Here is a 14,045-nt window from a genome sequence, read left to right as displayed (position 1 = left end):
TTGTGTGTATATTCAGAAATCCATGCGCATGTAAACCTATGGTCATTTTTCAAGAGTGCTTTCATTTTGTCTTGCAGCATGATGGAGGTTGGAGTAGGTGGCCTTTGAGGTCCCTTCCAGCTCTATGGCTGCATTTTTACTGCAGAAATAATGCAGTTTGACACCACTTTAACTGCTGGGGCTCAGTGGTATGGAATCCTGGGAACTGTATTTTGTTGTGGCACCAGAGCTCTCTGACCAAGAAGGCTAAATATCTCAGAAAACTACAAATTCCAGATTTCCAGAGCATTGAGCCATGGTAGTTACAGTGGTGTTAAACTGCATTATTTCTGCTGTCCGGAAGCAGCCTTAGACCAATGCTCCTCATAGTGAGGGTTCACAGGCTGGCACTTGTCCCAGGAAACTGTGCAAAACAATATTATGGCACCAGTCCATGGCACACTGTGAGAAAACCGCTAGTCCACCATATCAGTTAGCTTGAGAAGTACTGATTTAGGCTATATCTGCACTGCATCTCACAAAATGACAAATCCAACAATCCTGTAGCATTGAGCCATGGCACTTAAAGCGGTGTCGAAACTGGATTCTTACTGCAGTGTGGATGCAGCTGAAGTAAAAGGTACTTCTTCCAAGATTCAAGGCACCTCATTATCCCGCTTCACTGGGTATTGCATAGATTATCAGTTTCCTGGTGAATGTTTCCATTGCATTCATGCAGAGATTCTTACATTTCTTTTAGCACTCATCATTTCCTCTTTCTTTTTTCTCTCCTCCCTCCCTCTCTGGTTTTTTTTTTTTAAATCTCTGCAGAGGAAAATGAGAAGCATGAGAAACTCCGCCTGGAACGTGAACAGGAACACCAGAAGGCCAGCGTGCAAAGGGTCAACCATGCTGCACCCCCTGAGGAACCCCACGTCGAAGTCCCCCCGGTGGGGTCCTTGTCTCAGGCCACCCCGGCCCCTCCACCGGCCCCACCGTTGGCGGCCCCCATCTCAGTCATCCCCATCCCCGTGGTCACCAGCCCCCCGCAACCGATGGCCCACAACACCTTGTCTCCCCCGCTCATCCAGCGACACCACCAGCCCCTCAGCACTCCAGGCCTTGGCAAGGAAGCCCCCTTGGTGGCACCCGTGATCCAGAAGGCCTCTGGGCCCATTCTTCCGGACATCAAGGTCCCTACGCCCCCGTCAGGGAGCCCGAGCCAGCTCCCGCACTACGCTGCCCCGGTACTGGCCATTTCCCAGCATCACTTGGTCCAGCAACCCATCCAGCCCCAGCCTCCGGTCCCGCACCCGCCTCTACAGCCGCACCAGGTTCCCCCACAACCCCTCGGGGTCAAGATGGCCCCCTCAGAAGACACCAAACCAAGCGAGCAGAAGAAGAGACCAGGCGGGTGAGTGGCGTCACCAAGAGCCCCTTGTCACAAAGGTTCATGTTTCCCCCTATGTGCTTCCCTGTTGTCTTTCTCCCCCCCAAAGCAAGGATGGTATAAGTCAGTTGTACCTAACCTTAGATCCTCCAGATGTTTGGGACTTCAGTTCGTGTGGTCCCTCCACATTTGCTGGTGAAGAACCACCATGAATGTGGAAACACGGCAAATATAAAAACACTGTTCTTTTTATCTAAGAGAACACCTCTCAAGGCATCCCCAGATCCTCCAGTGTAACTCTGTGGTCAACGTTTGCCAGAGGTTGATCATAGAATCATGATGGAGGACCTACAAATGCCCAGAGAAGTGTTTTCTCTAGGAACATCTAGGTTCTCCAGCACAATGCTATGGTCAACTTCTGGCAGAGTTGCGCTGAAGGACCTAGAGATTCTTAGAGAGAATGTATTAATCAAATCCGCAAATAATCAAATCTTCAACGGTGAAAACTGCAAATATGGAGGGCCAACTGCAATTCCTGGTTGTGGACTAAGACTGCATCCCCACTGCAGAAATAATCCGGCTTGACACCACTTTAACTGCCATGGCTCAATGGTGGTAGAGCCCACGCTTTGCATGCAGTAGGTCCCAAGTTCAAAACGCATGCCTCCACTAAAAGAGACCTCCATGGAAGATTTTGGAGCACTGCTGCCAGTCAGAGCAAACTGTGGTTTGGTAGATGGATAAATAATCAGATTTGATAAAGGCAGGTCTCTGTGGTCTCATCTGCACTGCAGAAATAATGCCGTTTGACACTGCTTTACCTGCTGTGGTGCCATGCTATGGAATCCTGCGATTTGTAGTTTCTTGTGGCACCAGAGCTTTCTGAGAGAGAAGGCTAAGTATCTCACAAAACTACAGATGCCAGAACTCAATAGTATGGAGCCATGGCAATTAAGGTGTTGTCAAACCAGATTATTTCTGCAATGCGGATGCAGCCTGAGTTGGCTGGGACTTTTGAGAATGTAAGTGAATGTAGGCACCATCAACTGCAGAAAAATTCATTTTCTGGACTAAAGCCTGGAATAACATCCCTGTTAACTTTAAAAGCAACTCCTCTTGCTCTGTGGAGACTTAAAATCTGGAAATTAAATATATAGGACATTGCACTGGTGCAGTGACTTTTTGCTTTTGTTCCATCACAAAGCCCTACGTGTCATTTTTCACATTGTGGATTGATTGACACTTGAGTCAAAGAGCGGCTCATAAATGTGAAATTATTACTGTTATTTTAAAATAAATCCTGTCTTTAGATGCTTCAGGTTAACCAGGGGTTAAACCTCCTGCTTTGTATATGGAAACTCAGATATACAGTCGGCCCTTCTTATACACGGATTTTTTATACACGGATTCAAGCATACACGGTTTGAAAATGTCCAAAAAAGTATAAATTTCAAATATCAAACCTTGATTTTCCATTTTTTATAATGGATACCATTTTGCTATGTCATTATATTTAATGGGACTTGAGCATACACGGATTTTGTTATACACGGTGGATCTTGGAACCAAACCCCAGCGTATAACAAGAGTCAACTGTACTCTTCCCACATCCCCAAAGAGTGGCCCTATATGATGGGGAATGCTATAACTCCAAGCATTCCCCATCATTATCCATGATGGCTGGGGCCTCTGGGAGTTGTAGTCCAACACTGTTTAAAGGACGGCACTTTGTCCTACTTTTCTTCTAGTTTGATTTGCTTGTGGGCGGATAGCACTGATCTGATATCAATATCCTCTCTTTTTATTTTGGAGGATGCATCTACACTGTAGAAACAATGCAGTTTGACACCACTTTAACTCACATGGCTCCATTCCACATAAACTTGGGATAGTTTAGTGAGACCCCTGCACACTTTGGCAGGGAAGGCTAAAGACCTTGTAAAGCTATAAATCCCAGGATTCTATAGGATGGCACGGGTTGGGACAGTGGTTGGGATGTTTAAATGGTCCCATAAATTGGAAGATCTTGGTTCAAAGTCCCCATTGAGACCTGAAAATTGATCAGTTGCTTTGGACCAGTGATTCCCAGCCTGATTTACCTCAAAAGGTTGTTGTAAGGAGAAAGTAATGAGTTGGAGAACCATGTAAACCTCAAGCCCATTGTAGGAGAGGTGGAATATAAATGGAACTTAATCATGGAAACCTCTGGGGGACGACTGAGTTTGTGCATTCAGTGTCCCCAAATCTGGGCAGGCGTATTTTTGTTATGAGTGGCACAGTGGTTTGAGCGCTGGACTGTCACTCTGGAGACCAGGGTTCGAATCTCGGCTCGGCCATAGAAACTCACTGGATCACATACTCTCAGCCTCAGGAAGGAAATGGCAAACCTCTTCTGAACAAATCTTGCCTAGAAAACCGCCATAAGTTGGAAGCGACTTGAAGGCACACAGCAACACAAAGCAAAATCACCTCTGAATATTCCTTGCCTAAGAAAACCCTATGGAAGACTCATACATGCCAACAATGATGTTTCCGTGAACTAAGAAAGCAAACCCAGTTATAGTAGGGAGAATAATTCTGGACAACAATGTACCCCAGCCAAATGTGTTGATAGACTGCAATGTCCACCATCCCTAGTCAGTATGGGGGGTGATGGGTGTTCTAGTCCTCCAACCAACTAGAGGGACCCACTTTAGGCAACATGAAAAGTCCATTCATGTGGATGGGATTAAAAGGCCTCCAAGGCTTTGCTCTTACATTCTGTGGCCAGATCACTGCCTGTCCATGGTGCATGGGAATCCATGGTTGTTGTGGGTCTGCATGCATGTGGCTGGCAGTGCATATTTCTCTCCCCAGACCGGCTGCAAACAACAAATGCATTTGTTTCCAAGGCAACAGGGCTGTGGCCATTAGTGCACCACACACATCATGCGAGCCTATGGAAACATGGGCTATGATGCTTGCTACTCCAGGGAAACCCAGATGCTGAGATCACTATGAATCAGCCGAAGGAAGCACGGCAGCCCGCATATATTCCTTCCACACATCCTTACTGTGTGCAGAATTTCTTCCTTGTAGTAAGGTCTCCAACAGTGGTTTCCCAACAGTTGCAGATTCTTTTGCAGTCCTCTCAATCGCCCAGCATCTCAGTTTAAGCAGAGAGGCTACATGACATTTCATGCCGACAGTGATTTTTTACTCGTTTGCTTTTCTTTTTGTTTTGGATTTTAGGGTTGGCACCAGGGAAGTCCATAATAAGTTGGAGAAGAACAGGTATGTAGCTTTAAAAAAACATTAAATTAAAAACCCCACACTCAAGTTGCAAAATGAAGGCCAGGTTTGCATGCAGCCAATAGAGTTTTGGGCTTTCTAGGTGGAATAAATGGTTATTGTAGTACTGTATATACTCAACTATAAGTTGACCTCATGTATAAGTTGAGGGTAGGTTTGAGGGCCAAAATTACAAATTTTGTTATGACCCGTGAATAAGCCGAGGGTAAAACTTAAAGGCATGTAACAAAGAACATACAAAATTCCAGCAGGCTTAACTAAACTAAAGGCTGGATGGATGAGAAAGTAAAGCAGGTTCAGTGCTTCCAGGATAGATGACACTTGCCTTTCACCAGGGGATTGTTCCCTTTTCATTGACATTAAAGTACAATTCTTATATAAGACGACTCAGGGTTTTTGGATCAATTTTTTGACTAAATTTTCTAGACTTATACATGAGTATATACAGTAGTTGCTCCCAGGGAAGACTGGGTTGCCTGGGAAGGTGACAAAAGCTCAATTCAGTCTCTGCACCAAAAGCACAGCAAGGGAGTGAAGGGGATCAAGATCCATTCTTCCGTCTGCATTCTCGGTTGTATGCACACTGACCGCTGGAACAGAAATGTGGATACCTCTGGAGAAAATGGAGAGAGTAGTGGGTTTGGAGGCAAAGAAAGGGGGAGATTTTTCTGACCACCCCAGGCTGCTGTTTCTTTGCTCCAGATGCAGAACGACAGGAACCACCGACTTTTCAACTCACATCTTACACCAAACTCATCTGAATCACAAACCATGGTTTGTTGTAGCTTTTGCATACTCATTTGGCTGTTGGCTCTCCAAGCGCAGATTTACCAGTTCACGCATGGTGCCCAAGCCGTGCCTTCCAAACCTGCTTCAAACCATCATTTCTGCTTCTCTGTTGTTGCCAGCCCAGTTGCAAGCCATGGTTTGTGAATTTAGACGTTGTGCCCAACCATAGTTGATCTTCTTTTACGGGGTGGGTCGTCTGAACCAGCTTTGTCTGCGATGATTTATTTTCTCCTGTAGTATGAAACTTTGGTAGATTTACAAATTTACAGTTTTCACCACCTGTTATATCAGTTTGGTAACTCTTCACTGCATATCCTAACTTGATTCCTTGCAGCAGTGATTCCCAACCTCTAGTTTTCCAAGTGTTTTGGACTTTGGCTCCCAGAATCCCAGACCCTTGGCCAAGATGGCAGAAGCTTCTGGGAGCTGTAGTCCTAAAACACCTGGAGGACCAGAATTTGGAAATCACTGCCTTCCAGCATTACCATCTGTATTTGCCATGTACTGTATGCACAGCTGTCTTGCTTCCAGTTCTCCACTCCCTTTTCTGTCCCTACCACCATGTGCTCTTGACCACTTTGCCATTGCAGTCCACTTTTTCAGGTTGGAAGGACCATTGTGGTATGATTAAAATTCCTCTGCCCCTCATCAAGCAAGGTTTAAAATGGGATAAAGAACCCAAGGCTCCTCTATGGTGCTAGACTACAGCTTCTATCATCCCTGATCATGCTAGTTGAGGCTGTTGGGAGCTGGAATCAAATGCATCTGGAAGGCCTTGGTTTGCCCCACAGTAGATAATTTTTTGGCTTGTGTTCTGCTGCTAAACATCTTCCCTCTTCACAGAAGACTGTGAAATAGTATCTAAAACTGTACCTAGACTGTACCCAAAACTGTTAGCCAGCTTCTGGATGATGCAAAAAGCCCAAAATGTGATACAGGCTGAGTCTCCCTTACCTGGAATTCCGAAATCTGAACTATTCCAAAACCTTTTGCATGGGTAGCTGAGATAGTGACACCTTTGCTTTCTGATGCTTTGGTGTACGCAAACTTTGTTTCAGGCACATAATTATTAAAAAATATTGTATGCCGGTGTATTTGTTCTGCCATTGGAGCTCTGATCCTCTCCATCCCACTTTAGTAGACATCACTGAACATAGCTTCTAAGCCAAACAGCCATGACAGTCTTGACTATTCTACCCATAATTTCTTGATCACACAACTCCTTGGTTCTGTTTCGTCCCTTGTTGCATTGCATGCTGTGAATCCCTTACTCCTGCATCTTTACCAAAGAACTCGAGGCTGAAGGGCTGATGTTGGGATTTGTCTCCATAGGCGTGCCCACTTGAAAGAATGCTTCGAGACCCTTAAGCGGAACATCCCCAACGTCGATGACAAGAAAACCTCAAACCTCAGCGTCCTAAGGAGTGCCTTGAGATATATCCAGGTAGGGCCTGAAACTTCGTTCTTTCATGTATTTGACCTCTTATATTGTTCATGCTCTTTGAGCATCTTATGTTAGCAGAGCTGATGCATTGTTCTTTTTGGCCATTTGGTTTCTGAGGGTAGCGGTGGCACATGAATGTGATTTGGGTTATGAAAAAAATATGCATGATATGGAAGAAGTGGACAGAATTCTCTTCCTTGCCCATCTCCTCCTGAACTTTGGAAGATTGTGTCAGCCATTCTGTGATGGATAGGAGATAGATAGTACACAAAAGGAAAGACGCTATGTATAACTTAATTTATGGAATTTGATTAAGGTGTGGTGTTGGTTTTAAAAGAACAAATTCATGAAGGAGAACCTCAGAGGAAGTTATTAGTGGACCCTCCATTCTCAGTGGCAATGTACCTGAGCTGAGCCATGGTTTATATCTACTTTCTTGTTGTGTTGCTTTTTATTATCTCAGCATTTGTATGATTGGTGATCCAGCCTCTGGAGGCAGAGAAACAGTTTATCAATTCAGACCTTGATAAATAGGTAGACCATAGTTGGGCAAAAGTGCAGCCCTTGGATGTTGTCTGACTGCAAGTCCCATCAGCCTTGCCAGCATAGCCAATTGAGTCAAGTTCTGGGAGCTCCTGTCCATCAGCATCTGGATGGCCACCGTTCGCTTCTTTCTATTGAAGTTAGTGCTACTCATGGCTTACAAACCCATCTGCAGATCTTGATTCCTGATTCTTGGTTTGTGGGTTGAAGCAAAACTTGGTATGTTCAATTCAGACATAATTGATCTTCCTTATACTTTGTTTGATATGATGTCCGAATGCAGCACTACGCTTTGTATTTATCCTGACAGTGTTTCCTTCAGCATTTTCAATCTCCAGTTCCATGTGCTGTGGGTTGCCTTTTTTGTTTTTATTGTAATTGTGGTGCTATTACAGTCTTCTCATTGGAAAAATCTTTGTTGTTGATGATGTTGTTGTGTGCCTTGAGGTCATTTCCAACTTACGGTTACCCTATTGTGGGGTTTTCTTGGCAAGATTTATTTATAGGGGGTTTGTTTTTGCCTTCCACTGAGTCAGAGAGTATGTGACTCATGCAAGACCACACAGTTGGTTTCCATGGTGGAGCAGGTATTTGAACCCTGGTCTCCAGAGTTGTAGTCCAACATTCAAACCACTACACCACACTGGCTCTACCATGGCTAAACCTGTTGGAAGATTTCCTAAAGTTTGTGCTGTGGGAACACCTGGATGTTGACTTTTTAAAATGCTGACAGTGGCAGCTTAGAAGTTTAGGTTGTGGTCTTGACATTGGTCTTAAAAGTCCATGTTGTGGTCTTGATGTTGGTCTCAGAAGTCTATGTTGTGCTTGATGTTGGTCTCAGAAGCCCATGTTGTGGTCTTGAGGTTGGTCTCAGAAGCACATGTGTGGTCTTGATGTTGGTCTCAGAAGTCCATGTTGTGCTTGAGGTTGGCCTCAGAAGTCCATGTTGTGCTTGATGTTGGTCTCAGAAGCCTATGTTGTGGTCTTGAGGTTGGTCTCAGAAGTCCATGTTGTGGTCTTGAGGTTGGTCTCAGAAGCCCATGTTGTGGTCTTGATGTTGGTCTCAGAAGTCCATGTTGTGGTCTTCATGTTGGTCTCAAAAATCCATGTTGTGGTGTTGCTATCAGAGCTGAATCAAAGCACTATCACTGACAACCCAGGTCATGCTTGATGGAAGGGCGGAGGGGGGGGGACTCCTTGTTAGAGATATCAAGGAGTATATGAAAAATGTGACACATCTGCAGTCTGTGGCTCAGTAGTATTCCTATCTGTCTGGTATTTATTGTGAGGATCTGAAGTGTTCATGCATGCTGTGAGCTACAATCTCTGGTGGTTCACATTGCCTGTCCATGAAGATCTACTGGAGGTAGCTTTTGGGATGAACCAGTTGTGTGATCCTCTGGCCAGTTTCCAAGGGCTGACATGCAAGGAGGTTGTTGTCAGTGGATAACAATTTATCACGTCCGTCCTAAGGCGAAGCTATCACAGGGGTTTCTCGGCAAGATTTGTTCAGAGGGGGTTTGCCATTGCCTTCCTTGGAGGCCAAGAGATTGTGACTTTCCCAAGGCCACCCATATATGTTCCATAGCATTGAAGCATGGCAGTCAAAGCAGTGTCAAACTGCATTAATTCTGCAGTGTGGATGCAGCCCTTGTTTCCCTGGATTGGTGGGAGGGTGGGCATGGAAGTGAGAGGGTCTGTTGCTTCCAAGTCCTGCCTGAAGGATTCCTGGAGGCATCTCATGACTATTGAGATGCTTGAGGAATCCAGAGCTTGCAAGTACTGTAGGATTTGGGGAGTTTTCGTCCTAAAAAGTCAGCTTTTCCAAGCTCTGGTTTAGATGGACCTTTTTGGCCTGATCCAAATGAGTTCTGAAGGATTCCTGGGGGCATCTCATGACCTTTGGGATGCTTGGGGAATCCAGAGCTTAAAAGTACTGCAGGATTTGTGACATTTTAGTCCTAAGAAGTCATCTTTCCAAAGTGGTTTAGATGAACCTTTTGGGTCTGATCAAGTCTAGAGCTCTTCTTAGGATGCAAATGTCCAGCAGAAGAAGCATGAGCTCAGTTGATCTGTTTGATCTGGATTGGGTTGAAGGTTTAGGTGGATCCTTTATTGGCAAGAAAGGGACAGAAATCCCTTCCCCTTGCTGTTGTGTCGGTCTCACAAATGGGAATATCTACAGTGCCGTGAGCCGGCACGTTCTGTGAATATTGATTCCCCCCCCCCTTCCCCATCTATGGGCAACTGCTGATCCCTTGGAGGATTCTTGCATTCTTTGCAATCCAGCAAAACCTATTTGGAAAGCACTGGCAGAGTACTTTTGCTATCCTCCTTCTCACCGCCCGTTCCCTATTGAATTAATGTGCTTGCCAATCATCCTAAAATCTCAGCACATTTCTTTGCCGCCAATGACCACTGCCTCCCCTGGTTAAGAGAAGGAGTAACATCTCTTTTCTTATTCTCGCCCTCCGTGAGAGATGAGCGCAAGCCAGCGCCTTGTCCTCAGATGGCTGCCAGACATAATCCCCATGTACAGCAAGCCAAAATATAATCCTGGCTGCGGTAAAAGCCATTTACCAGCCTTCTCTCCCTTCCCCCATATTGGTTTCCGCCTCGCAGTCTTCTCTAAGTTCAGCGGCTGGGGAAGAGGTTGCAAAATTGCATGTGCTTTTTTTGGCTGCGTCGCATTTTAAAGTTGTGAACCCAGCTGCTTCTCGGAGGGGTGAGAGCATCCTTTCTGGGTTCATTGAACAGGGAAATAGTATCATCTGGTGCGCCACCAATGCCCCCAGGTGAGATGTTTGTGGCTTACCAGATGATGGACTCCAGTTCCCATAAACCCCAACAGTCATGCTTGCTCGGGCTGATGGGGTTTGGAGTTCAACATTTGGAGAGCCATGTGTTCACCATTGCTTTAGCCAAAGCTTATAGAAAGGTAAAAGGGGAAATGCTCCTTCACCCCTGCCAAGCCAAGCACCCAAATTTTGGAAAAGGTAAAGACATATTAGAATCATAGAATCATAGAGTTGGAAGAGACCCCAAGGGCCATCCATTCCAACCCCCTGCCATGCAGGAACTCACAATCAAAGCATCCATGACAGACGGACGTCCAGCTATCTGTTGGTACTTCCCCAACTTGCAAAACGCCTGTCAGATGATCGCACAGGAGAAGAGGAGGTGATACTTAATGTGGAATGCCTCTGATGCTGAGAGAGTGTACAGTAACTTGCCCAAGGTTCACCCAGTAACATTAAAAACAGAGCAAAATGCAACAAATGCCTGCATCAAATTTTAAAATGCAAGGATAAATGAGTAGATCTTGATCTGTGCCAAAATGATAGCGGTGTCCATACTAGTCAAGCTTTGGGTCTGCATGCTTGGACTGTTTTAAATATGTTAGCCTCCTTGGGCTCCTTCTGATCCAGGTCTCTATTATAGTCTTTGCCATCTGAACCTCGGAAGCTTGAGAGCTAAGGTCTAGTTTTGGAAAATTTAAGTAAAATCTCTGGACTTCATGGGGGTAGATTGATGAAACCTTGGGGTACATCTACACTGTAGAAATAAAAGATCTAGCTATGTTAGTCTGTAGCATCAGTATGTAGAGAGATCTTGTAGCACCTTTGAGACTAACTGAAAGAAAGAAGTTGGCAGCATCAGCTTTCCTAGACATCAGTCTACTTCCTCAGATGCATTTGGTGGAGCAGTAAACCAGGGACAGAGTTATATATGCCATATATGTCCATGCACAAAGGATTTTGAATTCAAGTTGACATTAGCACACACCTAAGGTATATATAAGCCTCTCCCCGGCTTACCACTCCACCAAATGCATCTGAGGAAGTAGACTGAAGTCTACGAAAGCTCATGCTGCCAACTTCTTTAGTTAGCCTCAAAGGTGTTACAAAAACACCTCTTGGTGCAAGAAGCAGTAATAAATGAACTGCAGGAGAAATTAGAAAATGTCAGCCTGCCAAGGAGGAAGGAATCAGAAGTGCAGGAAGAATGCAAGAAGAATTTTGGGAATGTTATGTATTTGGCATGGTAGGTGATACTTTGAGAAGGAACGATAGGCTTCTTTGCGTGTATATGTAAGATAATATAAATACAGTCGTCCCTCCGTTTGTGCGGACTTCGGATCTGCGTCCCTCGCTTACTCACAAGGAGCAAACGGAGGGACTTTAAACGGGGTGCGCACCCACAGTTGTCCGTGGGGCTGTTCTGCCATTCAAACCAATAGGGCTTGAATATCAGGGATTTCTGTTTTCACGGGGAGGTCCAGAACAGATCTCCCAGAAAAACGGAGGGGCGACTGTATATACATATATAAATATATACATACATCATATTAAAATGCAGGCAATTAAAAAGACAACAACCAGAATGCATGAGATGATTTGCATCATTGTGCTAAAAGAAACCAACGTCGGAATAACCCCTCTCTGTGCGTTTATTGTACCAGGCATCTTGCTGGAAATCTGCATCTTATCCTAGTTGCACAGATCTTGGCCCAGGCTCTGCTTCCTAGCTTTGCTCGTTGCATGTGTTTGTCTTCTTCTCCCATTGCTTTTTCTAAAATTGACTGTTGGGCAATCCTAGAGGGCGATGTTGGCACTCCTCTTTGTGCGCCTCCCCTCACCGCACATGCTTTGCAATTGTGCGGTGCAGTCAGCTGTGTGGTTATTTGGCTCTCAAAGGCGGTGGGCCTGGAATCTGCTCTTAGGAAGGAATATTTTTTGGTGCGCGTGGGTATTTACTATTGCTCAGGATGCATGGTTCCCTTTCAGACCTGTGGCTGGGGGGTCACCGAGGCGGCCTTCCTGGCCACATCCCGTCTGGCCACTCCTGCCTCCCTCCGCCCGTCTCCAAGCTTTCGACAGCATGGCCACGTGTACATGGAACACATGGCTAGCCTCAGCCGGGTGACGTCACCCAGGGCTTGCCCGCCCAGAGGGGGATTGCAAGCTGGAACAAGCCGCATGAGGTTACCCGTCCGTCCAGCTGTGGCCTGTGGGGGAGGGAAGGTGCATGCTTGCCTGGCTGGCTCTTTTGCAAAGATGCCCAGGCGGGATTTGGCAAAAGGCTTCTGTTTGCACAACCATCTCTATGCTATTGCACCATTTCACTCTGTTGGGTTTTTTTAAAAACCGTGTTTATTTAGTGCCCGCCTGCCTCTCTTTTCCTTGGCAGCAAAGGAGTTGCAGTGCGCAGTCAGTCTCTGGCTGGGGATAGAGAGAAGCAGATTCAGAGTTCCTTAAAAAGCCTTTATCTTTGTGTACAGAGATCTTGCAGCACTTTTGAGACTCGCTGAAATAAAGGAATTGGCAGCATGAGCTTTTGTAGACTTCAGTCTATTAGATGTATTTCGGGGATCTATATGCACTATATGCATCTGAGGAAGTAAACTGAAGTTGGGTGTATTCATCGTATTGTCTTCTTAGTCCTTCATAAATTCATGCTGCCAACTTCTTTCTTTCAATGAGTCTCAAAGGTGCTACAAGAGCTCTACATACTGATCTAACATACTAACATGGCCAAGTCTTTGAATTTATTTTTGTATGTTTGCACGTGGATTTTTCTTTTGGAGGGGGAAATAATGATGGTTTACTTGTTAGGAGACCAAAAAGGGAAATGTAGGTATGTGCCCTTGTACACAAAAGGTCTCTGAACCAAGTAACATAAAAAGACTAACCAGGAAAGTCAGGTACTTGGGAATACTCCTTAAACAATACAGTCAGCTCTCCTTATCCATGGATTTTTTATCCACGGATCCAAGCATCCACGGCTTGAAAATATTCCAAAAAAGTAGAAATTCCAAATAGCAAACCTTGATTTTCCATTTTATATAAGGGACACCATTTTATAATGCCACTGTATTTAATGGGACTTGAACATCCACGGATTTTGGTATCCACGGGGGGTCCTGGAACCAAACCCCAGTGGATACCAAGGGTCCATCAGGCCTGCCTGGAAGAAGAAAGCCCTCCCTTCATCTACCCTCTTGAGGGAGAGAGAGGGAGGCTAGGTCCACCAGGGCTAGCCTGAAGATAGAGCGCCCTCGCTCTGGTCCATCTGCCTTGGTCCAGGCCTCAGAGGTAGGGTTGCCATACCTGAGGACCTCCAAACCGGGACAAATGTAGGACAAGGTTTGAAAATGTAGGATTATTTTTTTAAAATTTCCTGGCCAGGAAATTAAAAAAAAGGTCCTACATTTTTAAACCTTGTCCTCCTCCTCCTCCTCCCGGCTTGGGAGGAAGCCTAGGCCTGCTCCCAGGCCAGTAAAGGGCGCAGGGGCCGCTTGGCACCACGGTGATCGCTGCAGTGCCAAGCGGCCTCCTCCTCCTCCCGGCTTGGGAGGAAACCTAGGCCTGCTCCCAGACCGGGAAGGGGCGCGGGGGCCGCTTGGCATCGCAGTGATTGCTGCGGTGCCAAGCGGCCTCCTCCCCCTCCCCGGCCTCGCGGAGGCCTTGGAGGACCCCGTGATTGCGGAGCTGCCTCCAAGGCCTCGCTGTGGCCTGGTCCCGGTCTTGGCGCCAAACCGGACTGGGACTGGGACAGCACCGCCCAAAGTGGGATTGCCCCGCCTACAGGCGGGATATGGCATCCCTA

General features: G+C 46.0%; 1 protein-coding gene across 2 annotated transcripts in view; it reads left to right on the top strand.

Moving 5' to 3' along the window:
• MNT (MAX network transcriptional repressor) overlaps positions 1 to 14,045 on the top strand; it is a 71,967-nt gene that overhangs the window by 25,983 nt on the left and 31,939 nt on the right. For both annotated transcript variants that reach the window (XM_042442612.1, XM_042442613.1), the window contains exons 2-4: positions 811 to 1,393; positions 4,601 to 4,642; positions 6,782 to 6,893. In XM_042442612.1, coding sequence (XP_042298546.1) covers positions 811 to 1,393; positions 4,601 to 4,642; positions 6,782 to 6,893 — 737 coding nt within the window. The remainder of the gene's footprint in view (positions 1 to 810; positions 1,394 to 4,600; positions 4,643 to 6,781; positions 6,894 to 14,045) is intronic.

This window comes from Sceloporus undulatus, chromosome 11 (genome assembly GCF_019175285.1).
Source record: "Sceloporus undulatus isolate JIND9_A2432 ecotype Alabama chromosome 11, SceUnd_v1.1, whole genome shotgun sequence".
Lineage (NCBI taxonomy): Eukaryota > Metazoa > Chordata > Lepidosauria > Squamata > Phrynosomatidae > Sceloporus > Sceloporus undulatus.
Note: the sequence above shows the minus strand (reverse complement) of the source record. Positions and strands in the feature narration are given on the sequence as shown.